The sequence below is a fragment of the Pistacia vera genome, unplaced genomic scaffold, assembly GCF_008641045.1.
Source record: "Pistacia vera cultivar Batoury unplaced genomic scaffold, PisVer_v2 Contig65, whole genome shotgun sequence".
Taxonomy (NCBI): Eukaryota; Viridiplantae; Streptophyta; class Magnoliopsida; order Sapindales; family Anacardiaceae; genus Pistacia; species Pistacia vera.
In genome coordinates this window covers 665697-693399 of record NW_022196501.1, presented here as the reverse complement: position 1 = coordinate 693399, position 27703 = coordinate 665697, and the positions used below count along the sequence as shown (strand labels likewise).

Below are 27703 nucleotides of genomic sequence, written 5' to 3'. Positions count from 1 at the left end.
TAAGTGATTTTAAGTCTCTCTTAGGCAATCCAGTATATTTAGCCTTGGTCGCTTGAGCAATCACGTCCAGTCGCTTAAGCGATCACGTACAAGCCAGGATCAAGATCACTTAAGCGATGCTTCAATTTTACCCTTGGTCGCTTAAGCGATCATATCCAAGGCAGAATCAAGTCACCCCAGGTGCACGATCGCTTAAGCGATTTAAGGTCTTGCTTAAGCGATTCTTCACTTTTACCCTTGGTCGCTTAAGTAATCATTGATCGCTTAAGCGATCATGTCTAAGGCAAGATCAAGATCACTTAAGCGATTCTTCACTTTTGGCCTTGGTCACTTAAGCGATTCATGATCACTTAAGCGACCAAGGCCATTTTGCTTCTTATCTCGCTGATCTTTTGATATTGTGCACATTTGAGTGAGAAATTATATTCTGTATTGTGGTTGAGCTCTATATTCAATCATAACCATCCATATTTGTGAAATGAGGTACGCTTCTACTAATGTGCCACACTCGTGACTAATTCAGTAAATTGATTGATTGATTGACTTGATACAACAATTATGTTAATAATATTTATTTTGCATGTCTTACTTCTTTGGGCAGCAATCAATGTCGTACAGAGGTACTATGCGAAATTTTACTTACTTAAACCCTTTTTAAAATGGATGAAAATGAAAAATAATTAATTTGATTTAATACGTTATAAATGATGATTTATTCAAGGTAACAATTAAATTTAAAACATAAAAAAGTGAAAAAAAACAACTCTTCAACGGTTGGCCTTGGCCACTCTCTTGATTTCATCCTTCTTCTTAATGGCATAGCTAAAAATACAAGGACATAAAATCAGTTTAATGCACCACAAAAGAGAAACATAATAACTTCATCAGACTGCTTAAGTGATCTTCGGTCGCTTAAGTGATCTGCTTGTTAGATATGCATATAAGAAAAGATCGCTTAAGCGACCTTACATCGCTTAAGCAATCTGGTAGTCACCAAATCTGATCTGAGCAGCAAGTTGCTTAAGCGACCAAGGATCGCTTAAGCGATCTATTGTTCATATCTAATCTAAGCAGCAGATCGTTTAAGCGATCTTAGGTCGCTTAAGCGATCTGATGTTCAGATTTGTACATTAAAGCAGATCGCTTAAGCGACCAAGGATCGCTTAAGTGATCAGCTGTGATTTGCAAATCTGAGCATCATATCGCTTAAGCGACCTAAGATCGCTTAAATGATCTATTTTTCAGATCTGTAGATAATAGTCGATCACTTAAGCGATCTTATGTCGCTTAAGTGATCCGATCTTAACTACAGATTACTTGCTTTCTTGCTACTGATCAATTCGAACCTAATTTTCTAAATTTGCATGTGATCGATTCTGGCAACTCTTGTGGCCAAGTTGCTTACAAATTAAGCACTTATTCATCCTCCGTGAACCTCACAAGCTGATGGAATACACTTAACTCTTTCTCTCCTTTTCTGTCCTCTTGAATGGTGGATGGATGATAATGTCAACCAACTTTGACGGCACCACCCACTGCTCTTCTGGAGGAACTAGATATATCATTTCTGAATAAGCCAGCATGTAGTGATTTGCCATATAGAGAGGGGAGTAAAGTTTCATGTAAATTCTTGAACCAAAATCTGGCTTCCGTTGGTGTTTCACTGCTGCTAGTGCATGAGGACAAGGTAAACATTGAATGTCAAGTACTTTACAGCTACAAATTTTACTAAGAAGGTTAACTAGGGCATCCGGACCATAGCCGCGCATGATGAATTCTTGAGTATTAAGAGGATAGGCAAATAGTGCATTTGACAATTCCATACGTTCTTGCAATAATTTTTCAGCTGACGGAACAAGGGTTGTGGAAAAATTATCTGACTCCATTCAACACTCATGGAACCACCGTGACAATGTCCTCTGGATTGCATCAAAAAGGGCAACTATTGGAAACTCTCTTTCTATTAACAACTTCAAATTTATGGACTCGGCTATGTTTGTAGTCATGACATCAAACCTTCTTCCAGGAAAGTAAGCTCTACTTCATCGCTCCAAACCATCATCATGCTCAAGATACTTAGCAATTCGATCATCCTTGATTCGGATTTGCTGAAAGTGCTCCTCGAGCTCATCCACTCGATAAGCTTTTGCTGCCATGTAGTATGTCTGAAGGAGGCCAGCACACTTAAACTTTAGTTTTATGTTCTCACCAAGGTGCCTTATACAGAATCCGTGATGTGGTTAAGGGTAAATAGTGGCAATCCCCTTCTTTAAAGAGTTGTGCCTATCGGGTATTATGCACAACTCGTTACTATTAGGTACTATCGTACGTAATTGCTGAAAAAACCAAGTCCACGACTTGTCGTTCTCAAAGTCAACCACACACCATGCAACGGGGTATGTGTGATTCTAGTTGTCCTATGCAGTGGCCACCAACAATATACCTCCATATTTTCCTGTCAAAAAGCAACCATCAACAGCTAACACATTTCTCATGTTTACAAAACCCCTTATAGTAGCACTATAAGCAACAAAAAAATATTTAAACCTCATATTCTTGTCCCACTTCAAAGCCGTCTTGCTACCTTGGTTTTTCAACTCAAGCATATAATGGTACACTTCTAATATTGCGTACCCATGGGTGTGCCCCTCACAAAATCTTGTGCATGTTGTCTCCCTTTCCAGCATTTCCAATAACTAACAACGTATCCCAACTCAATGCGCACAAGTCTTTGAATGTCCTTAGGAGATGGACCTTTCCCTTCAACAAACTAACTTTTGACAAATCGTCTAATAACATCAGCAAAAGCTTGTCGATGCTCACCTAAAATATGTCCCAAATCACATGTGTGCTCACGGGTATATGTGCTAACAATAAATTTTTTGGACTCCACCAACCTTCTACAATAAACCCGCCACTTGCACTTTCGGTTACAACATGCAACCGTCACAACCGATGAATTAGACTTTTTGGTGATAACTCAAAATTACCTCTCACGGCAACAAGTTTAGCTTCCTCACCACTTCCTCTTTGTTGTCAAATAAATACCCTATGCGCAAGTCCGATCCATCAGTAAAAACATGAGCCGATTCACCACTACCTACAATTGCTGCCTCTGAATCTGCATAAAGGACTATAGTGTTCTCTTCCTCACAAACTACACCTTCTGCATAATTTGTATTTAAAGAAATCTCTACATCTACGGGAACATGTACGGGGTTTTCCTTGTCAACACTTTCATTCTGACGACGTGACCAACCTCTTCTACAGTGTCCTCCTCACCACCCAAATCACCGCCTACTCTTGATTTTTCAACTAAGAAATCAATGCCCTCATAGTTCAAATTAAAACCAGCATTCTTTCCACCAACTTCCCCGTTATCCCCTTCCTTTGAACCAACTTCCAACGATTTATCTACAAAAGAAACCCTTAAAATTGGCCTCGAACCATTATCACCCACATCAATCATATATAACTTCACACCTTTATCTAACTTTAATATAGCAGGAGGTGCCTTATAATGTTCAGGAACTCTGCTTAAAACATACTTCACAATTATATCACTACATGAGCAACTCAAATCACCTCTTCTAATTATTTCATCAATCAACTCATCAAAACTAACCTCTGTGCTCACAGCAATTAGTACAACTTCTTTGCTCTTCTTAATCCACTTCCAGCAACTTTATTCCTCCACCAACTCACCAAAATATTGAACACCCAAAACAACTTGTCCCATGTCTAATAATAGCCAGGTACCTATAATGCAAGAAAAAAAATATTATTAATTGATGTATTAAGGGTTGAAAGATTTTAAAAAGCATCTACAGAGTCACTTGAGCGATCTGGGGTATCGCTTAAGCGATCTGGTATATCGCTTACCAAATCGCTTAAGTGATCAATTATATCGATTAAGCGATCCGGTATAATAAGTCTGATCGCTTAAGCGATCTTCTGCCATTTACCTGATCGCTTAAGCAATCTGTTGTCATATACCAGACTTATAGCAGATTGCTTAAGCGATCTTCTGCCATTTACCTGTTTGCTTAAGTGATATGTTGTCATATACCAGACTTATAGTAGATCGCTTAAGCAATCTTCTACCATATACATGATTGCTTAAGCGATCTGCGATCTGCTATATTATACCAGACATACCAGATCGCTTAAGCGATACACCAGATCGATTAAGCGATCCATCATATGCGGAACACATTTTCAGTCATCTCCACCTACAATCAGCGTTACCACTCCCAACTACCCACAATGCAAGAAAATATTCAATAAATTTCACTCCTTTCAACTTGCATTACATCAAACACAACCCACAACCTAAACAACTAAATCAAAATCATAACCCAAACCTAAACCCAATCCATCATTAAATCTTTGCAAATCGAAATATAAAATGGAAATGGGAGATACACATACCTGGACGAAATGTCAGGAAGGGGAGAAGGAGGATCTATGGCAGAGAAGATGTTAATGGCAAAGGAAAAAGATAATGTTAATGGCGGGAAGAAGAAGAAGAAGAAGATGTAGAGGAAGGAGGAAGAAGAAGATGTAGATGAAGCTTAGAATAAATAGCAACCAGGGGAGGGATGTGTTAATGGCGGGAGGAAGAGAAGAAGATGTTATGTTTGGGTTTGTTTGCAAGAATTTCAGGTTTTTGGGGGACATATTATAATTTTTAAAAGATTACACAATACTTCATTAATCCTAATTAAGCCATGATTAGTGTTTAATTGTTATTAGTTTATCTTAATAAAAAATAAGATCATTTAGTAAAAACTAAAAAACTACTTGGCCTTTTAATTAAATTCAAGGCCAATATGGCCTTTTAATCATTTGCCCCAGATGAAGAAGTTGAAGATGGAAGGGTAGTTTGGTAACAGCGGAGGAGGGGAGATGAAGAAGAAGAAGAAGAAGAAGATGGGAGGGCAGTTTGGTAATAACCCATTCTGCATCTGTATCAAAATTAACTATCACTAACGGTATTATTTTAAGGGCGAGAATCTAAAATTTATGAAATCAATGGTAGAAACTTGGAATTTCGCTAAACCTTGGGTGGGAACATGTCTTCTACTCAAAAAATTATATTGGATTACATATTACAATAAATCAAATCAAGGAAATAATTATTCTATTCCCTCTCTTATCCCAATCCCACCCCATTCACAAATTCCATGTAATTTCTATGAAGCAAAGGATGCAAAAATAAGGAATTCATAGGTTTAAGTAAATAAATAAATAGAAGGGGGTAAACAAGCATAAAAGAGGAAAAAAAAAAACATTTTATTTAAGCCCCACTTATACTCTCTCTTCTTTCTACCTTCTAATCTTCCCAACCTATCTTTTCTTATCTCTAATCTCAGATAGCAACAAAATAAATAATGAGATTTCATTGTAATGTAATTTTTATTGTAATTATACATTATATTTCTTTTCTTTTTCTTACTTGTTTGCTCTCTTTAAAAAAAAAAAAAAAAAAAAAAATGAAGGAAAGTTTTACTCAAACAAAAATGTGATTTAGAAGTTTATCCACCATATCAAACAAAAAAGAAGTTGAACAAATTACTTAATGTCATGATTTTGCAACATGGAGTTGTGTTATACAAATGATTTGATTATAAAATATAAGGGAGTAAACAACACCACGCTTAAGATTGGTCAAACGAGTTTAACCCAGCGTAAATATAGAGTCGAAAGTTGAGCACATGGGTAATAGATCACGGGTCATCAAAAGCTCGAGGCGCAAATCTGAATATTAACCCAATAAGGTAAATTGTCTAAATTGGAAACGTTTAGTTATACCTTTCTGTGTTTGTGTTATTTTATTTTAATTTTTTTATATAGTGAATATTGAGTATAAGAAAATAAAAGAGCCATAAATATTATGATTCTCAAATTATTTTTTACTCTCTCTTGTCTAAATTTATTGTCATTGTTTCGAAATAGAGGTATTAAATTATTAAAGTGTATTTTCTATTAAAATTTTGAATAAATATCTTTTAGAAAGAAAAAAAAAAACCCTTGAAAACTCTTTTGATAACAACAAATGTCCAATGATTCTCTTCAAAATGCTCTTACAATTCAAGGATTGAAAAAAGTAACAATATATTTCTACAATTTCTTTAAACAATCGAACATATAAAATGAATACAAAAGCAATTCTTGTTCTGTTACTGTTCAAAACCCAGTTACTTGGCAAGACTAAATAGTTTACACACTTTGTTATATATGACAATTTCTCATTATTTTATATTCTATTTCCATTTCTTGTGTTTTAATTTTATTCTTTTTTTTCAAACACAAATTTTCTATTTATTATGAAATTTGATAATAGCTCATATTATTTGTTATATATTAATTACCGGTTTCATAATACAAAAAGGTTCTGATGATTTTGATTGAAAAACAAATGTTATATCAATTAGCTTATTTGTTAGTGACTTTAATATTAGTAATTAGATTTCTAATTATAATTATATTGAAGAAATTATGACAAAACCATATAAAAAATCAATAAACAGTATTAAGGACATTTATAAAATTATAATGAAATTCTTAAAAGAGAAAACACACAAAATATGATAACTATATTGATATATATTTATAAGAGTGGTGTTATTCAAACCCCAATTCAAATACAATAAAAGTTTAAATAAATATTAACTTATCCCTTCTAACCAGCAGATTATTTGTTGTTCTCTGAAAAACGCTTTGAGTTTTATTGAACTTGCAACAACAGATTATGGAGGTAGGAGAAATTTTGCTTCCATTAATTAGCTTTCAGTATTAATGCAAATACTCACTCCTCTAGTTGCTCTTTTAACACATTATCAACTCTGGTTGTTTGTCTTAATACCCTTTCATTGATTGTATCGCTTGTTATTATAAAGCTTCATTNAATATCCCATTAGCCTGAACTTGTGTCCACAACTGAATGGGATATGGATATGCAATTTTCCTTTTTCCTTTCATGGAGTAATTTCGACGTGAAAGATCATTGCTAAACTCCACTGAGAAATGGAAGTATTTTTTTATTGTGTACTTTCGTACAACTTTTAATCATTTAACACAAGTATGCACATATCTAATGTGGCTTTACTTGCTTGTCTTTTATGACTTTAACAGATGAGATGGGATTGGGGAAAACTGTGGAACTGATACAAGCTACTCATTCTCCTGTTGCTACAGGTGCCAAATCTCAATCTCGTCTTCTACTCATCGAAACGAAACAATGAAGATGTATATCCTGCTATGGGTTTAACTCAAATCTTCAATCGCAAGATTCAATCGCCACGTCCGGTGCTTGTCAGTGAAGAAATAATGGTGGTATTGACTGAGAAGAATTTCAACAACTTCATCACTCAGAATCAGCAGGTAATGGTGGTTTTTTACTCGTCACAATACTTCTGGAGAAATAGACTCTCACCAAAATCTTCAGCAGCGGCCATGAAACGTAAGGGCAATCTGGTGGTTGTCAAAGTGGATGCTGAAAAAGAAAAACTGTTGGCAAAGAAGTACAAGATTGGGAATTATCCTACGGTATATTTCTTCTACTACGGTTTCATAGAAGAGTTTTATGTTGATCAACAATTTTGGTTACCTGAAGAGACCGGAAAGACTGAGAAGATAAAGCTTACGAAGTGCGAAGATGATAAAGAATAGACAAAAGCCAAATGCATGGACCGTCCAAAATTAAGGGATCGGTCGTCCACAATTGGTGGATGGGTGTCCCCAAAGAAATTTTTTTTTTTTCATATTTGGGTGAAGGACGGCCGTCCCTAAGGTTTTATATATTTTTTAATTTTATTTTAATAAGGACAGGCGTCCATATTATATGGACGCCCATCCCTCTAATATGGACGCCCGTCCATATAATATGGATGAACGTTCATGTGAGTGAACGACCGTCCAACTAGAAAAAAATTATAAAAAAATGGAAAGATGCGTTACACGTAGGTCGGTACAAAAATTCGGTGTTAATATTTCGATGTTCGTAGTGTTATTGTTTGTTTCGCTGCTCCCCATTGCATATCACCCTCCATCTACATCTGCATCTACCATGCAATTAATCTGAAAAATCATCGACCGAAACAATAGTTATTGAAACTGTCTTATAAGGTAGTATTTGACAGATTTTAATGGGATGATATCATTTCTTAGCATTCTGGTTTGGTGAAGACCATCTCATATATATTTATGATGAGTCGCGTGACAACTTATTAATACAATAATCTGTGGGATTCTTTGCATATAAATATTTCTGTCATATGTATCAATATTTCATAAGATTCTCTACTATGAATTTGGGTAAATTTGGGTATTTTAACCTCGAGAGATTAATCTGGTAGTCAAGGTTTAACCTTAGGGTCATCTACCATAATAATATTATGGTTTACTTGGTTCTTTAGGCTTGTAGGTGTTCAATAAACATTGAAGATAGTTGAGGTGCACGTAAACTGACCCGGACACCTCGGCGCACCTCTTTACCCAAAAAAAAAAAAAGAAATTTGGATATTTTTAAAATTTTTAATATTTGTGTGAGATTTAATGCATATAACATGATTTCCTGATTTTGATTCACACGGCTGCTATAGGAGTGATCACTCTGGAACTCTTATCTAGTCAGTAGTTTTAAGGGTCTGCAGATTAGTTAAATATGTCAGACACCCTGGTCATAAAAAAAAAACTTATTTTACTGAAATTTTTTTCCTAATCAATAGTCAATACAAATAGTTGGTCACGGACTAGATATTCATCTGCCACATTAAAATATTTTGATAACCTTTATTATACTTTAATTTTCACACTATTAAATCTACCTTAAGAAATTAAATTTCCAAGTAAACAAAAGAAAATAAAATCGACTGAAAGTTACACACTTGATAATAAGACATGGATGATCAAATGAAAATCTGCAACTCCAAACTCTTAAAAAGAAAGAACAAAAAATGAAGATTGCAAGAAATATTGATGAACTAACGAACGGCTGATCTTTGAAATTCAAGTTGGATCAGGAATTTCCTATGATTGTTGTTACTGGGCCCAAATTCAAATTGGGCTTTAACTAATTCAAAATGGGCTCCTTCTGGTCTTCCCACTTATCCAAACGACTCTTTGTTTTCTCAACCTGAAAATCAATAAAAATTTAAGAATTAATTAAACAGAATAATGAATTCATTGCGGTAATCTCCCCATAGACTACCCCTACGGTTTCCAAATTTATCATTCGGATAATAAGTTTTGCAGGTTTTATCATAGACTACCCTCAAAGTTTGAAATTGTATTATGAATACCCCATTGTGTTATCAAACAAACCCTCAAAGTTTATAAATTTTATCACGAATACCCCTTTGCACTAATCCTATCACGTTGTCGTTAAGTTTGTAAAACGTTTTCTTAAGAGACCAAAGGGTCCATTTGTTTCACTCTTCCGAACATTATTCTGGTTTTTTCCAATAAAGTTAAAGAGTAAAATTGGCTTATTCTCACAATATTATTCTATATTATTCAATTTTTTTAAACCCCCTAAATTTGTTAATTTAACTAAATACCCCCCAATTTTTTTTTAGAAATTGTAAAAACACCCCGACCACCCTCCGGCAGTGGTGGTCGGCTGTCCGTATTTAATGGGTGGATTGGGGGTGTTTTTATTAACTTTTAATATTTTATTATAGGAGTATTTAGTAAATAAACAAACATAAAAGGTATTTTTGTTAATTTCTAAATCCTACATCCTAATACCCATCCAATTTAATTTTTTTCTATTTTAAAAATTATTAAAATAATGAACCAAACGTAACATTATATTCTCCCATTAATTGTGTCAATTCGTAGTGTTTTTATTCAACTATTTGTAATTAAATTATTTATTTTGTTTCATTAGACAATGATTAAGATCCCTCTCCAAATTGCAAGATGACAAAAATCCCACTTTTCTTAATGGGAAACAGCTTTTCATCTAACTTTCTACACACACTTTATTGTATTATATTTTTAATTATTTTACGACAAGGAACACAATGGTTGAGGCTGTCGTTTTGTTTATATTTCTAAAGTCTTTTTTGTGTTATCTCTTTTCTTATGTTATTGTCAACATTGACTGGAAGTTAAAAACGTTAAATTAAATTTGTCTAATGATTCTGTGATTGATTGGCATTGAAATTCAGCAAAATCAAAATCGAAATCAAACAAGAATGTTAGGTGTAGTTATAGTTGCCAATTCATGTTTTTGTACCTCTTTGTCTTTGATTAATCATATGATAATTGAAATGTAATTAATTAATTAATTACCTCTTTCTTCCAATCGGTCCGAAATGTGACATATAATAAGATGAGAGTTTGAATAAGAGTTCCTCCGATCATCCCAGTCCATATTCCCTGCACCATATTAATCATTAATTTAATCATGGATTAATATTTTTTCTTCTTTTTTTTTTTTTTGGTATCCGAAAGTGTCCGACCAGTTTGCGTGCACCTCAACTAATCCTCCAAAATCCTAAAGTTAACGGTCAAGTAAGTCTCTTGTAGCTACTCCTTATTAGTAATTGTAAAGATTCAAACTTAGAACTTCTTGAATAATACACCTAAGAGTTCCAAGCGAACCGTCAAACTAATTAGAGGTAGGTCATGGATTCAAATTAATTAATAACAATTCCTTGATGAAGTAATTAAGTACCTTAGCACCAAAATCGAATTTGAAGCCGAGAAGGCAACCCAATGGGACGCCAATAATATAGTAGCAACCCACATTCACATAAGCAACAAATGCTTGCCATCCACATCCAACAGCCACTCCTATATGATTTGCCATTTCATTAAGATCAAGAGAGTAATTAAGCTGAGACAACATGCATGAATGAAAATGAAAGAGGGTAGAAATTGAAAAAGACGCTTAACGACTAGTTATAACTGTCGATTTCTGGATCAAAGACCGATTGTTGTAGGTTGTTTCAGTACTAACTCTTTAAGTGGTTTAATTCATCACGTGGACCGTCTTCAAGAGAAGTGAAAATTAGAGTAAACGTCTTTCCTCACCCAAATAATGACTTAATAACATTTTAATATCCACAGACACTTAAAATATCATTTCACTATCCAAATTTATATTCTGTTTTTGATTTCGATATCGTTGTGACTTCACACCATTTCTATTTTCTTCTCCAATCATCATTCATTAAACCCCTCAAACCTTACTCCCGCCAATCCTGTTAATCGCCAACAATCAAGCGATTAAGGTTTGCACAGTCGCCCTTCTCAAGTCAAATTTTAATAAATCCTAACCACCAAAATCTAATCTTTTACTACCAAAAGGCTCATTGGTCTCACCTCTTTAAAAACTTTAATAGTTTAAATCGAGTTTATTCTCTATTCATCACCGAAATATAAATTTGGATAGTAAAATAGTATTATATAAATCTACGGATGAGAAAGTGTCATAAATCATTATTTGGGTGAGAAAAGATCGTTAACCCGTAGAAATTAAGATAATAACAAAGAATATTTGTCAGATAATTAATCAAATCAAGGTTTGAATATGTCACTATAGCCCAATCACTAGTAGTAATACGTGTCATTAACCCTTTTAACTAGTTCAATCATTCATGAGTGCATAAATTGAGTACTAATTAAGTTTGTTTGTTTGTTTCTCGAGAAAGAACAAAATCAACTTGAATATTGCAAACTTTAACTTCCATTATGAATATAATAAATATATTTAAAGAACGACCATTGGCTCTCGTATCTCAATCTCTGTCTCTTTCATTGTTGTCTTAATATTTTCTTTCTTTCCTTTACTCTCATGAGAATGAGACACAGAGATTTCAGTCCTCGTACTGATTATTAATTAGACTGTAATAGACGTGTCCCATTGCTAGGGTTTGCATGCACAGAAATTTTAAGATAAAAAATTGGTCATAAATTGCAAAATTAGGTTTGAAGTTTGAACGTTAGTTAGGATTGCATATATTTACACAAACAAGATCAATTTAGAAAAAAAGAAAAAAGAAAAAATATGTGGATGTGAAAGGGTGGAAATTTTCGTATGATAAATGATAACTTACCTGACAAGACAGGCTGAACACCATTGAGAATGATGGAGAAAGCGAGATAGGGAGAGAGCTCAGAGACGGCATTCGAAACCGTGGAACCGCTGGTGAAGATATAGCTGATACTATGGCGAAATGCAAGCACGAGTATAGCCAAAATAACGGCGATTATAAATGAACTTGAAGTTACTATCACCACCGCGAATGCCGACGATTTTGGATGCGCGGCCCCTAGCTCATTGCTCACTCTCACACTGTATATATATATATATATATATATCACAAATTGATCAACAGTACTAGTAAATTAATTAATACAATGAACCTTATTGGTTGGTGATTAATTACCTTGCTGCGGCATTGAAACCTACTGCAATCATGTAAACCCATCCAGAAATCGTCATGCTACACAACAAATTAAGTAAAAGCCGTCAAATTTTGAAGATTCAGAAGAAAACAATAGTTGACTGACTGTTGTTGAGATAATGCCATCAGGTTTTGATAATATAGAATGTACCACCACTAAGTATTGTAACACTTGTCCACCTGATTTAAAGTTATACCATAAAATCTAAATAACTTTGGTTGGTCGTCAAAAAAGAACAGTTCTTTAACGTTTTATGCCACTAATTAATGGACCTCCAATCACACAAACTTGGAAAGCATTTTAATATTTTACCAGATGGAGAGAGAGTCCAAGGCGATTTCTGCATCTTTGAGCAATCCCGCAATCAAAACAATTATCTGGTAGTACCAAGTCTCAAGGCACAACATTATGGCTGAAGCTGTGGACAATTTCAAGAACTCCCACAACCCAGTAAATGCCTGTAAAGTGAACCCAGTCCACGTATGCTTACACCTCACACTTGTTAAAATGTACACAAATTGTGCCACCACCACAATCCACCATGACAAACTCAACACTAACGATGCGCCGAGCAGCCCCCAACCAAACTTGAAAATTGCCAGCCAACTTAGTAAAAGGTGCACCACGAGCGTGGCGGCTGCAATGTATGCGCTAGGGAAGACTATGCTTTGGGCTTGCAGGAATTTTTGTATGGGAAAATTTGCAGCGTATGCGAATATTTGAGGAATAAGACCATAAACAAAGATTGCTGCCGAGGATGCAATGGAACTAGATTCACCTAGTAAGAGTAAAATTTGTTTGGAAAATATGTAAATAAACATAACTGGGATCCCGGTTGCTGTTAAAAGAATTGTTGATCTTTGAAGATAAACTCCTAGCATATGGTATTTGTGTGCCCCATAAGCTTGGCCACATAGAGTCTCCACCGCACTGCCCATTCCTAACTGCATCATGTGTCATTGTCATCATTCTTATCGTCAAAATTTTATAAAGAAAATATAGATGTGCGGATAGGAGAGATGGTAGAGTTTGATCAATATTTACCATGAGTCCATAAGCGAAAACTTGGATTCCTGTATTGCCAAGAGAGGCAGCAGCGAGTTCGAGATTGCCGAGATGGCCGCAAAAGATCTGAGTGGACATGGACACGATGTTATTGAGCAAATACACAACGATTGCGGGGCCTGCCAGGCGGAAGAGGGTGTTGAGTTCGATGCATGTGGCCTTTCTGAGTCGTTTAAAGTATGACAAACTGGTGTCGGATAGAGTGTCTTCAAGAGCGGAACTCACTGGCACAGGTGCGGATTGTTTGCGTTGCAACAAGGGTTCAAGGACCTCATTATTGTTGGTGATACGTTCTTCGGCCATGGCCAGCAAGCACTAGATCTCTCTAGCTCGGTTCAGAAACAAAAGGGGAGAGCTAGTTATGCTCACTTATAAAATATATGCAACAAAAGACTTGATGGGTATTTGTAGGGGATTGATCGGCTTTGGAGAAAATTGGCCACAGGAACAGGATACGAATATCCGTCCCTCAAGGGTCTGCTTAAATATGACAATAAGGCCACCATTAACATTAATCAACTCTCAAGATATCAATAAATTAAATCAAATTAGAATTAATGTTTTCTTATTCGGAAAAAAACATATCTACAAGTCGGTGGACAGAAGGTCCAAAATCGTTACACAATTTGAGCATTTAGGCGTTAATTTCGTTAAATGGTACATTGAAGTTTGCAATATTATTAGAATCGAGTAAACAACATATTCCCACCCAAGATTTGGCAAAATCCAGTCGGTACTCCTATTTTTATTTATTTCATATTCTCACCTTTAAAGTAATATTGTTAGTAATTTTTAGGTTATAAAGGGTGCAATAACCATGATGCTCTTAACAAATAAATTAATAAATTTATTTTTAACTCCTAACTTTGTTGAATTATAAAATTAACCATTTTATTTTTAAATTACTCCAATAACATCCTCGACGACTGTGCAACCTCTTGGTTTTTGCTTGATCTGGGCTGTTTTCGACAAAGTTAAACCCTTTGGTCACCTCCATCACCTTCCCCATAGTCTGTAGTCCAAAATCCCTCTGGTTACTGACTCATTGGCCCCTCCGATCGTTGGCACTGTTAGGTTAAGGGTTTCACTTTTCTTCGTCAGATTCTGGTGGAAAAAATCCAATTGGACACCACCACTTCAACAACCATCTCAACACTACAAAACCCCTATATTCCCAGCAACTGTTTACTCACCGTTCGCTGATTGAGAGGTTTGTGTTCATCACATTTTTTGGTGAAGTGGTGGACGGCAAATGGTGAGATGTCATGGCCGGGAAGGTTCAAATGGTGGTGCTGGTGGTTGGAGTTGTTGCCACTCAAAATGGCCAGAAATTGGCAAAAACAGTCGCATGACGCGGTTGCCGTGGCTGGCGATCAGCGAGTGATAAGCAGTTGTGAAGGATAAGGTTTTGTAGAGGGAAGGATGAAGGTTCGGTGACAAGGGTGATTTTGGGTGGAGGAATCGTTAGAAAACAGTGAAAAACGTCGAGGAAAATGTCTGCTAACCTGTGTCGGAGAACTATTAGAGGCGACAATCTGCTAACATGCGCCACCTCTGTAAAATGATTTATTTACCCCTTTACCATTATATTAATTAATTCTTCATCATTTTAAGGTGAAAATCTGAAATAAATGAAACCAACATGCGGTTTTCCCAAAGCTTGGGTAGCAAAAAAAAAAAAAGTACGATCTCCGATGCATCAATCAATGCACAATATCAAAAACTCAAAAGTAACCACTCATCTTTTTCTCTGTCTTATCTTGATCTCGATCCTATTTTACAAATAAATTGCACATTTATTCTAGCTTCAATTTATATTTTATTTATTTGTTTTTGTTTCTGGATGACTGGATGGTTCATTCATGATGTTGAAGGTTAGGTGCAGGATTGTAGTGGAGACACTGCCAGCATATGTCGTCTTCTCTGCACTCGAAAGAGCTTGAGACTAAGACCAATTAAAAATCACTCGTCACTTTCAAATTATTAGACCCTCTTGTAAGTCAATTACAACAAAATTTTTCGCTTAAAATTTCAGTAACATATTTTTGAGTCAGACTCAGACATTGATTATTCTAGTGAATGATACAGAATTCTAACACTCAGATTGGCGAAGAACTGCGGATAGATTCAAATTCGTATGTGTATGCATGTGGTGGTTGAAAGTTTGTGAAAAATATAGTGATGTTAGTCAATATAAAATTTCCATCGGTTTAAAATTGGAGAAGTAAAAAAATAAAATAAAGAATAATAATATGTGAAGAATATCATATACACATAAACACGATATTTACGTGATTTGGTATAACTTGTATATATCTACGGATGAGAAAAAACTATTATAAATTTATGAACACGATACAAGAGTAAATAACACCATCAATCTCTAAGGCGGAACTCTACCTTATGGTGTTTTATAAGCATAACACCATCAACCCACCCATTATATAGTTTCTCTCGTAACAATAAATTGGTTATAACCCTTAGAACCAATTATATTTATAGATAGAATAAAACATTATTTTTCTACTATGATTCATATTTCAAATTATAATAGGACTCTCTTTATTTAATTTATTTTCCTATTTTAATTCAAAATAAACTCATAAACTAGAAATTTGCCAAAAGTTGAAATTCTCTTAAAAATCTTCATCAATTACCAAAAAAAAAATGCTTATATTTCAAAGTAACGAAGAGAATTCAAACATTTGACTCTGCTTAGGAAAAAAATTATAATATTATAAAAATATATCACATTTTCTGTATCAACATCTAGTGAATTATCTGAATTATAAAGTGAACTCTTAATATTTTTCAGGGAGCTCCGAACACCTTAGCTTGTGTTGTCTTCTATCTGGGAAGAGCTTGAGACCAAAAGAAGCTGACTGTGTCTTCAAAATCAATTAATAGCTAAATATTAGAGTTAAATATATACCCTCCTTTTTCTTTAACTTTTTAAACTCTATTATCCTATCATATCCTAAGCAATAAAAAACATATTTGTTTTAATATTGACTATTAATTCAAAATCCAATCATATTTTATTGAACTCAAAATATTTAACAATAACTTTTTACAATAAAAGTTTATAAATTAACAAAAACACCCCACCCACTTAGGGATGAGCATAAAACCCAACTCCACAAGAACCCGGCCCAAACGGGGCAGAGTTTTCCCAAAATATTCAGGATTTGGGCCAAGATCGGGCCAAAAATTAGTCCCAAAATTCTGGGACCGCCCCTCCCGCCGGAAATCCCTAGCCCAGCCTGTATATATATTAATTTTAATATTTGAAAATCAATCATATATTATACAATAACAAATTATAATTGTGTAAGTATTTTATGAAACCATATACAAATAGGTAATAAATAAAACTAGATTAAATATAATAAAATATATATATACACTAATTTTAATATTTGAAAATCAATCATATATTATACAATAACAAATTATAGTTGTGTAAGTATTTTATGAAATCATATAAAAATAGGTAATAAATAAAACTAGATTAAATATAATAAATCATTATAAATATTTGTAGAAATATATATATATATATATGTGTGTGTGTGTGTGTGTGTGTGTGTGTGTGAAATAAAAGTTATATATTCGACATTATACATTATCTATGGTATATAAGTATAATGTATATAACATATATACCTTATACATTATACATAATATGCTATTATCTATAATCATATGTTAATACATAATATATATATTATATATGTGTAATATTTTATTTGGTGTTTTGATTGATTATAATAAATCAATAAATCATTATAAATTTAATTTTTTTTTATTGTATATTATAATTTGGAGAAAATAGTAATAAGGACACAAAAAACATAAAACCCCCAAACGGAGAATTTGGGGAATCCATGAATTTGCCATTTAGGGAACGAGCTTTATTTAGGGGTTCCTTGAATTCTCCGAATGGGTCGAGATCGGTCTGACCGGTATGACAACAAACACATCTCTGAATTATTTAATTAGTCTTTATAAGTTTAAAAACCTACAAATATACCCATAAAACTTACCCATGAGTCTTGTAAGTTCCTGCAATTTTTATTATTAATTATTTTTTCTTTTTCTCCGTCACTTTTATCTTTTTCTTTTTTTTCTCTCTCCCCATCACTTTCTTCTTTCTTCTATCCCCTTTCCCCTCTTTCTCCTTAACTTTTTTTTCTCCTCTTTCTTCTTCCTTCCTCTTTCTCTTCTCTCATCTTTTCTTTCTTCTAATCTTCTTCCTTCCTCTATTCTTCTTCGTCTCTCCTCCCCTTACTTCTTCTTTCCTCTCCCCTTACTTCTTCTTCTTTACATAATAGATTTTAGAGTAAGTGAAGAAGAATAGAAGATGAAAATGGAAGATGCAATTTAGTCTTTGGAGATGAAAATGGTATTGAAATGAAATGGAGAATGCTTGCTGGCTCAATGAAATGGAGAAAGAATCGATGCTGCAAATCTGGTTTAGGAATTAGGGATCAGATTAACCCTAAAATGGTGAACCGTTTTAAGCTCCGAGTCGATCGGACTGACAATTTTGTACTATTTCATTGGTCTATTACTCGTCCAAAGCGGATTTTATGTTATTTCCTGTTTTTATGTTAACTCGAACCGAAGTTAAGGCCGAGTCCTAGTTGAACCGGCCAATCCGGTTCGGGTTTTAAAACAGAGCACAAATGTAGGGGCTAAGCTAATTGTTATTTGGTAGACATTTGAGTGTAATTGTGTCTAAAATGGTATTTAATTAAAGGCAAAATAGGTATAAAAATCAAATTACCCGATAATGTTTTAATCCTAGGGGTGGGTGAGGGTATTAGTTTATCCCCGACGTTACCAATAATAAACACTATTTGCAATAAAAGATTTATATAATATTTTATTATTTGCAAATCAAATACTAGAATCTTACAAAATAAACGAAGATTACCCGATTATCTTATATGCCCCCGATCCAAATGCACTCTAAGGGGTAAAATTGCAACAAAAATAAGATTATTAAATAATATTAAAATACTTAAAAAAATGGAGGTAATCAGATTACCTTCTATGTTACCAATACTAACTATTATTGGTTTTGGAAGATTATCGGAATCTTATATTACTTGACAACCAACTGTGATAATCAAGTAATATAAGATGACATTACCTTATTAATCCTCTATTACTCCCAACCAAACACACCCTTATTGTTGGTACCTCAGCTATTAAAGGCTTCTCGTTTGAATCATTATTCTCACTTACTATTCTTCTTCTCTGAAACCCATATGGATATTGAGGGGTGCGTTTGTTTTATTATTCCCAATTCTATTCCCAAAATACATGTTTGTTTAATTATTTGGGAAATATTATTCTATTTTTTAAATTACTTTTAGCCCCCTTAAGTTTATTAATTTAATTAAACACCCCTAAAAAAAGTTTAAAAATTAACAAAAACACCCCCACCCACCCATAGTTGCTAGGTTCCAACAATCATCGTCAGCGATTGTCGAAATCTGTTACAACGGCATAGAAACGACCAGAATTGGCCGATAATTCGCCGATCTAGCCTTTTCTGGTCAAATCCAAAGTGAATATGGCAGAAAAATGCCAGATCTGATCGTCGTTGACGACCAAATCTGGCCTTTTGCAGCTGTCGATGGCCAGATCTTACCATAGATCTGACCGAAAAATATCATATCAATGCACGACCGGTCAGATCCGACCGATCTGCGTCGTAATGCCATTTTCAGGCTAGATTCCGTCAGTGGTGGCCAGAATCTGGCACTATAGGTGGGTGGGGGTGTTTTTATCATTTTACAAAAATTTTATATATTGGGATGTTTAGTTAAATTAGCAAACTTAGGAGATTTTTTTGTTAATTTTTAAACCTCGTAATACTCACCCTATTCAACTACCCAATATTATTTCCAAAATCTTGTCCAAAATAACAAAACAAACGCACCAGTTTCTCTGCCACTGTTACCAATTTTAATATATTTACACAATGCTATAGATTAGTGCCTGCAGCTAGTACTGCTAATTGTGATCTCTTGAGTAACTGTGAACCTGAACATGCAGTATCGGTTTACTAGTGATTTTGTGTTACAATTCCAAAATACACTGATCAGAAGCTGTTTTTCAAGTAATTTGTTAAACAATGGAATTGTACCTAACACATGTTAAGTACAAACAAAGAATAAGAAAAAAAATAAAGAAAAATATCAATGTAAAAGTTGAAATCTAGAACATATCCTGGGAAGATTGAGCTTGAAATAAATCTGGAACAAAATATACATCGCATAGTCAAATGGTAGCAGATAATAACATTCCTTCATTTTACTGATACATATATATTTACAAAGAATTTATTACAAAAAGCATGCAAGAATCAAGAATTAATATGCTATCAAAAACACAAATTAACTCGAAAACCAGGTACTCTTACTCTTCAAACTAAATTAACTTAAGACGTGTTGGAAGATGATAGAACTTTTGACATATAACTCATCATCCAATTATAAATCCTTGTATTGTAAGGATTGAGAGAATTGTATTGGCAGTGACTAAAAAGATTCTAACGTAGAAAATAAGCAGGAACGGCGTTCATCAAAACTATATGAGCATCAAGAGAATCAACGAGGAAGCAAAGAGTTGATAAAATTTCAAATCTTCATTATAAAGACCTGTTACACATGAAAAAAATGATGTAAAGCAGAAGCAACCATTAAGTAAGAATCACAACACAGTGAAAATTTAACACTCCAAGTATATATATCACGTATAGACAATGCTTGCTCTTTAACTCTGAAGATATAGTTATTTGTACTTAAGACGGGAGGACATCACCGAGAGAGAAGAAATGTCGGGAGGCTTAGACTGTATATGTAGAAGCTATCATCTTAAGAAACTGTTCTGTTCTGCAATTAAATGTCACCTCACATCCATCTATGTCTTCATGTACTTTTCAGATCGTGAGGGCATAGTTATTAACAGTCATTGGGTTGAAATGAATTGGTGCACATGCAATATTCCAAGTTTTCGACCATAACCATACATATTTAAATGTAAATTTCCTTCCTAGTATGCAGATGGAATGATACATGTTTAAACCCTTGAATGAAAAACACTACAGCTGATCCCTAGTCTCACTTTAATACATTGTACTACAAGATAATGTTTTGATTCAAATGGATAGGCAGGTTTGATACCTATTGGATTCTTTGCAACAAGCCTGAACCCGATTCATCACCAGGAATTGAATTTCCCGAAATCTTACTGAAATCATTGTACAGATTTTACACAAAGTTCTCTATTTTTTACCCAAAAAACACATGATGAGTGATATAATTTTAAGACAAATGATATATCATCGTAAAGTTCCTGAGTTCTCGTTTTTTCTTACACATGATAAACTTATTCCTTGTTTTAATTTCTTGATTTCTTAACTTACATAGTAGTAGCCAACTTGGTTCAATGTTAACTAAAAATTAAAGCATACGTGATAGGAGCAACTATGGTTCATTTCTCACTCTGATGGTCAATTGGCATCTAAGTTTAAAGAAAAAAAAAAAAAAAAAAGGCACAAGAAGAAGATGGTACGTATATAATTACCACTTTGTGCAGATGCAGCTGCCGGAAGTGCCGGAATCCTTATAGCTGCATACCACAAGTCAAAATAAATAAATAATTTGCAGAGTGAATAATAACTCCAAGCGATAATTGTGTAATCATTAAAGAAAATCAATTGGATTCTGGATATTGGTTATCCAATTTGTTATCACTAGAACATACTTTTATTGCATGATGGAGCTGGTAACTGAGATGAAGAAGGCCACGGGGCTGGAATATTGTCATTGAGATCACAAATAAAGCTGATCCCAGACTTGTCAAATGTTGCATCTGAAGGCAAGCTTGGCAGGAGGCATCCAGACTCTGTTGTAGAAAAGGATAGAAAAATGCCGGTTATTAAAAACGCAATAGAAGTTAAAAAAACAGTGCAATGAAAGGTTATATTCTAATCTTCCTACTCCACAGATCTACATTGCAAAACCAAGAAACTATAGATACAGGTGCTAGGAGATTTAGTTTCAATGCTTTTGTGCCCAAGGAGGATTGATTATGGCCAGTGTACAAATTGTGGCTGTTATCACTAGCATCGGCACGACATCAGGTGTGCGGATTAAAACTTAATTCAACAATGCAATAATAAACATCGACAAGCCTAAAATTCTAATTGGAAATAACCTGTGCTGACCTAACTGGAACTATACAACATTGTTATGTGAAATTATAAAACATGAAGTATGCATCTCACCTTGACTTCCAGCGGCTGCAATCATATTGCCAATCCCCAGGATCACCATCAAAATAGCAAAATGACAAGTGTTATGCATTAGTAACAGCTTTATGCATCTGAAAAAAAAAATCTTTAATTTGGTTGTCAAGGGATATTATGAAACAGATCTAAGGACTGACCTTGTAAAGAGAAATCCTTGAGACTTATATGGCAGAGTTTATAAACATCTGTTGTTATATTTGACTTTTGCAACTTCATTCCTAGTAGTGTAGCACAGTCTAAAGCTTGCAAGTTGGTAATGAGGCTCTGCTTCTGTAAGTGTGATACATAGCTCTCCATGGCAGTACAGCAAGCTGTCTGGTTAATAATAGCATTTTCACAGCTCTTTGCCACATGCTTCGTGTTGGGAAATGCCAAAGGGCAAACTGAAGCAGAAATCAAAAGAAAATTACTATGAAATACAAACTCAACTGGATCAAGTGAACAGATTGGCATCACTGAATAAAATAATACAGAAAATAAGGAGAGCAAACATGAATTACTACCTAGTCCAAACACACGAAAGGACACAGTAGGAAAAAAATGGAAAACTTTAATCCTTCATAAAGAAATCCCAGATACAAATAATAACAATAACCTAGAGCCTCTCATGGCCATGAATAACTGATCAATCACGTGACGAAAACTAGCAAGGATATGGTTGGATATGGACACAGACACAAAAAGAATATCAAAAGGTCTAGTATTGTCTGCATACCCAATCACATCTTTATATTCGTCTAAATACTCACAAGTATTGGAATTGTGAGCTTTTAATGATTGAACATCTGAATAATAATCTGGAAAACCCATATGAGAGCCAAACAAATAGAACATCATTTAAGGAATCCCCATTGATTATCTACAGTTTCATGAATCGATACTTTCTGATCAAAATTACGCTTCTATATCCATATTTCACTACATGCTGACCTTTATTAACATTGCAATTAGATAATCCTCTGAGAACTTCCTTTGCACGAGTCTGACCAAGTTTACTGGCCAGCCATCGGAGAACAACAGTTTTACAATCATTTATTCTAGTTGAGTGTTGAGGTAGAACATTGGGCCCGCCCATGCTCAAGGGATCAGAAGCTTTAAGTGCAATTCTTGTAGCAGCATCTGATATGGCATTCTGACAAACTTGCTCACAACATTCTTTCACAGGATCAATCTTTTCACAGGCAGAAAGGAGTTTAGAGGAATCCACAGCGCTCTCAAACTCATCGACACCTTTGACAGGACAAGATGCTTCAGTGAGGTTCGACGGATGAATAGAACATATCTGCTTAAGATTGTCAGAAGCACCCTGGGCCACCAAAAGTTGCTCAATATCAGAGAGGCAATGCTCAGCAAGGGTCTTGTTTAAAGCAAGCACATCAGTTTCTTTACTGGACTGACCAATAAGAATCACAAGAGTGGCATCTAGCTGTGGACAACACATTACATTAGCCAACAATGGGGCCAAAAACGCCCAGCAATCAGTTGAAGTCATGGTCATCAAGCTTTCGGCTGCACTGAAGTTTAACGTACAGTGTCCTGCAAGAAGAAACGGCATCAAGAGCAAAATGTTAGTATAAATTTCAACCTGTGGCTTTGAGAACCAGCAGTATTAGGCCCTGTAAGACAAACCTGATAGTTTTGGGACAGTACTATTTGTGAAGGGTTCCAATGGCGAGGGGGCAAGAAGAGGAAGATAGGGCTGAGGAGATGCAGCAGGAGAAATCTCGGGCAAAAGGGCATCTCCTTGTTTGTTTATCAATACAGGATCTTTAAGATTATATAGTTGACTGCAACAAGATTCATGGAAACCTGCAACAACATAAGGATTCCTAAGATAATTGCAATATCCAGTTGTAAAAGCACCTTACAAGTAGAATTCCAGTTTTGGAGCTAAAGTTAACAACAGGGAAATGGCAATGCTCATAATCAAAGGTTGACCCATGATATTTCAAGTCCTAAATCAATAAATTGAAGGGAAAAAAGTGAAAGTTCGTATGCTTGGAAAATTCAAATGCTTGCGTTGATAGAAGCTACTGGCTTGGTGTCTATGGGCAACTACCAGATGCTAACGGTTAATATCAGATCAAGTGATTTAAGCAAGCAGTGTATGACTCTCATGGTGAACGACTACTGTAAATTAGGATTTCAGAAACCATCATAAAGAAATATTCTTATAACAATATATATTTTTTGTAAATTTAGATACGGTAAAACTATTTTAGTACCAAATCTAAGATCCACTATATTCCATTAAAAATCAATGTCAAATGGCTCCTCTAACTGAAAGAAAAAACAAATAGCATTATTAGACATTTCAAGTGATTATCGATTTGGGGTTTGCTTAGACACAAATAAACATATTTCCCTACTCAATAAGTATTTGATAAGTAATAATTCTTTACATATGTGCTTATGCTATAAATTTGAGTTATGCTCACATATTCACAGGTTTTGTAGGGATGCAAAGAAGAGTGGTAAACATAAGGGAAGCATGGAAGTAGAGTCATGTTCTAGGACTTGGGACACTAGTGTCCAGTGAAAAAGATGTTGCTTAGACGCCAGGGTTTAAATGTGAAACTTAGTGTTTCTACTCTTATACATCGGTACTTGTGAATTTTTCTCTCATTCATGACGTTTGAGAATGGTATTTTTTTTTTTTGGTTAACCCCAAGGGGTTGGCCTGGTGGTCAAGAAGATTTGCTCTTCTTGAGTTCCTGGGTTCAAACTTTGGGACCACTTATCACAATAATATTATGGCTTACCTGGTCTTTTGGACTTATAGGGTGTTCAATGAACCTCAAAAATTGGTTGAGGTGCACGCAAACTGACCCGGCCTTTTTTTTTTTTTTTTTTTGCCAAAGCAATAACATAGTGTGAATTCTACCATGTAGAGATTGCAAAGAGTCTATGCATTACATATTTGCCTAGCCTTATCTCAACAATAACAATAGTACTGAACACTGCCTCTGATGCCACATAGAACCATATGTTTTTCGTTTTTCTACTTTTGCTTTAACTTGTATACAGAAACCAAAAACCCCTTTCCCATCTAAAGAAGTTTGTTATTGAACTACCAATCACTAATAGATACCCCAATTAATATCAAGATCTTCATTCTCTCATCCATTTTTCCCATTAGTGCAATTCAAAAACTATAAGCGTGACTCAGCAGCTATTTAGGTAGAGCAATAAAAGTAGTAATAATGGCAATCTTTGGTCACAAATAAAGCCACATTTTGGATCTCAACTACTACAATATTTAAATGTTAAAAAAAAAAAAAAAAATGCAGCTTGCAGCATGAGGTATATAAATGTAATGCCAAGCAACTGATACATATATACAGTTGAAAAGCTTGAAGAGGTAGTTTACATTGAATAATCTCACATATTCAGCCACCTTAACTTCTTTTATTTCTTCTTTTATGGATACAAGAGTGGAATCCGATCAAGCACAACATTAAACAAAGCTAATTCACAGCTTAACTAAGATACCTAGCCCTAAATCCTAACAATAAAAGTAAATTATTAGTGTCAGTAATGCAGAATAATTGAGTCGAACAAGCTTAACACAAGGCACCACACCGCACTACAGTAAACAATAACTTAAAATCAGTAACTCTCCAGGCAAAAACATCAAGAAGCTTTACCCAACATACACCAATTCTCAAACACAAGAAAACCCCATTTTTTTGAAACACTAAATTCAACACAAAACCAAAGACAAATTCACAGTAAAACCAACAGATCACAACACAATAAACAAAACCCAGAAAGGGAAACAAGAAATAAGAGCTGAATACTTACATAAAAGCAACAGAAACACAAGTAGAAGAACCATGTTGTGACTGAGCTTCAGAGACACCCCTTCACTCATGCCTCCCCAAGTTCACTTTTTTATTGAACTTCCAAAACAAAAACAGTACCCAAACACAAAATGAAACAAAAAAAGGGGAAAGAAACAGTTAAAAGAAACGTTAACAAGCTCCTATCTTGAAATTGAGAGAAGGGACAGTGTAGTGGGTTAGAGATAAAAGCATAAAAGACATGATTATGAACAGAGAGAGAGAGTGTAGTAGAGAAGCCATGAATGAGCTCAAAGTGAGTGGGACCCAAAAGCAGCACCAGAAATAGCTGTGAGTGGACCCTACTGAGGCTTAAAACTCAGATATAACCACTGCTTGCATTAACGCCATCATTCATCAATTGCCTTTCCTTTCTTTCTCTCTAATTCATTTCAATTTCCAGGAGAATCACATATAGGTCCACTAAAACCAAGAAAGTAACACTTTATGCCCTCTCAGACTCTCAGTTAAAGAGCAAAGAATTTGCTGATAGGGGTTAAAGTGTTATTTTTTTTCATTTTAGTTGGTATGGAGTTAAATATTAGGGACCCATATGTGATTATACCTTTCATCTTCATCCACTAGTCGGTTGGCCATGGTTGACAGGTGTGAGATTTGGTTTGCTTATTTATTCTTTCTTCTGGTGTTAGTTACTTGGGCATTTAAAGCTTGCTCTTTCTTTGTCTTCTGTATTAAACACAACAAAATTTTCCCTGATTTCAGACTTATTTGATCTTTGAGCAAATTTATAGCTCCCCTGATTTTTGTATAATTAAAAAGAAGGCCATATAGTTTGGGCATTATAACCAATCTCCCCATATTAATACCACTTAGTCACTTACATTCAAAGATCTCTAAACTCACTCTTCGGATCTATACTTAAAACTGCAATTTTTCATAATCAGTAATTTTTTAAAAGGGGTAAGACTACACTTATCGATTCTGCATACCGACTCCTTGTCCCGACTGATATGGAATGTAACGTGTTAGACTGAGGACTCCCTACGTCGCACTTCACATCAATCGGTATGCAAAATCAGTAAACATAGTATTTTCCTTTAAGAAGTGAGAAACAATGCCCTTCAATTATATAGGTGTTTATGAAAAAACTTAAACCTAAATCCTAAAGGAAAAATCACTATTGGGCGATCTAACAATCAATTAAGACTTTTGGGTGTATTACTCAAGAGGTCTTGAGTTTGATCAACTTGTGTTACTAATAGGGGTGACCATTGAGGGGATTTATCCGACTATCAACTTTAAGACCCTAAGAGATTAGTTAAGATGCACTCAAGCTAGTTCGGACACTAGGGACGTAGCCAGGATTCTGAGTCAGTGGGTTCAAAACATCAAAATTGATAAATTTACAATAAAATATATATTGAAGTAATAAACATAAAAAAATGTATTTTTAAAAGTTATATTTACCAAATTATCAATTCTACAATTGTCTTCGACGTTTTTTCATATTCTAAAAACATTGCATAATCTCCAAATCTCTACAATTTAGGGTTTTATTAATTCTTTAAAGCCATTCAAAACTAACTCAATAACTAGCCAAAATTATCAAACTCAACTTAAAACAACAATTAATTAACTCATACCTCAACATAAACAAGATTAAATCAAAACTCACGTTAAAATTTAGTAATTTAATCTTTCGATTTCAAACTCATTTATTAAAGTCAACAAAAATCCATAGTTCACGATCTTTCATCAATTAAAAAATCTAAAAGAAAAGAAGTTTAAGTAAAAAATAAATAAATAAATAAAATGAGCATTATCTTATTTCGTAATCTAAAGGAGTGACATTTCTTGAGTATTTAACCTAATGAAAAATATAATATGAGAGAAAATGAGAGGAAATAAAGAAGAGAGAAAAGTTAGAAAATAATTAATTAATAATTCATGAGATTAATATGAAATTAAATTGGGTTAAAATGATAATATAATCGTTTTGAAATTTTAAAAAAATTTAGTGGGTTAAATTGAACCCACAACTATCTATGTGCTACGTGCCTGTCGGACGCCCTCGGTTACAAGG

At 34.4% G+C, this 27703-nt stretch overlaps 2 protein-coding genes across 2 annotated transcripts; both read right to left on the bottom strand.

The window, feature by feature from the left end:
* Positions 1-9076: 9076 nt before the first annotated feature.
* On the bottom strand, positions 9077-13791 carry LOC116111756 (protein DETOXIFICATION 40-like). Its single transcript, XM_031397899.1, has 7 exons — positions 13468-13791; positions 12736-13367; positions 12405-12461; positions 12072-12310; positions 10688-10806; positions 10303-10389; positions 9077-9139 (listed from the first exon to the last, which is right to left on the bottom strand). Exons 1-7 carry the CDS (start codon positions 13789-13791, stop codon positions 9077-9079), a joined length of 1521 nt encoding a protein of 506 aa, XP_031253759.1.
* A 6006-nt stretch (positions 13792-19797) lies between these two features.
* LOC116111696 (uncharacterized GPI-anchored protein At1g61900-like) lies at positions 19798-26255 on the bottom strand. The gene is made up of 8 exons (XM_031397837.1): positions 25622-26255; positions 23447-23626; positions 22748-23353; positions 21955-22200; positions 21794-21808; positions 21271-21411; positions 21091-21135; positions 19798-20162 (listed from the first exon to the last, which is right to left on the bottom strand). The coding sequence occupies exons 1-8, from the start codon at positions 25689-25691 to the stop codon at positions 20092-20094; spliced, it is 1374 nt and encodes a 457-aa protein (XP_031253697.1). The 5' UTR covers positions 25692-26255; the 3' UTR covers positions 19798-20091.
* Between the last annotated feature and the right edge of the window lie 1448 nt (positions 26256-27703).

What these genes read in the sequence shown, in the direction of transcription:
- LOC116111756 (XM_031397899.1), bottom strand. Translation starts at nt 13,791, where the DNA reads ATGGCCGAAGAACGTATCACCAACAATAATGAGGTCCTTGAACCCTTG. An exon ending in TTTTCGCTTATGGACTCATG is followed by an intron (nt 13,368 to 13,467) that starts GTAAATATTGAT and finishes CACATGATGCAG; the next exon opens with TTAGGAATGGGCAGTGCGGT. An exon ending in GGACCGATTGGAAGAAAGAG is followed by an intron (nt 9,140 to 10,302) that starts GTAATTAATTAA and finishes ATTGATTTTCAG; the next exon opens with GTTGAGAAAACAAAGAGTCG.
- LOC116111696 (XM_031397837.1), bottom strand. Translation starts at nt 25,691, where the DNA reads ATGAGTGAAGGGGTGTCTCTGAAGCTCAGTCACAACATGGTTCTTCTA. An exon ending in TACTGTCCCAAAACTATCAG is followed by an intron (nt 23,354 to 23,446) that starts GTTTGTCTTACA and finishes TTCTTCTTGCAG; the next exon opens with GACACTGTACGTTAAACTTC. An exon ending in TAATTGCAATGTTAATAAAG is followed by an intron (nt 22,201 to 22,747) that starts GTCAGCATGTAG and finishes TTTCTGCTTCAG; the next exon opens with TTTGCCCTTTGGCATTTCCC.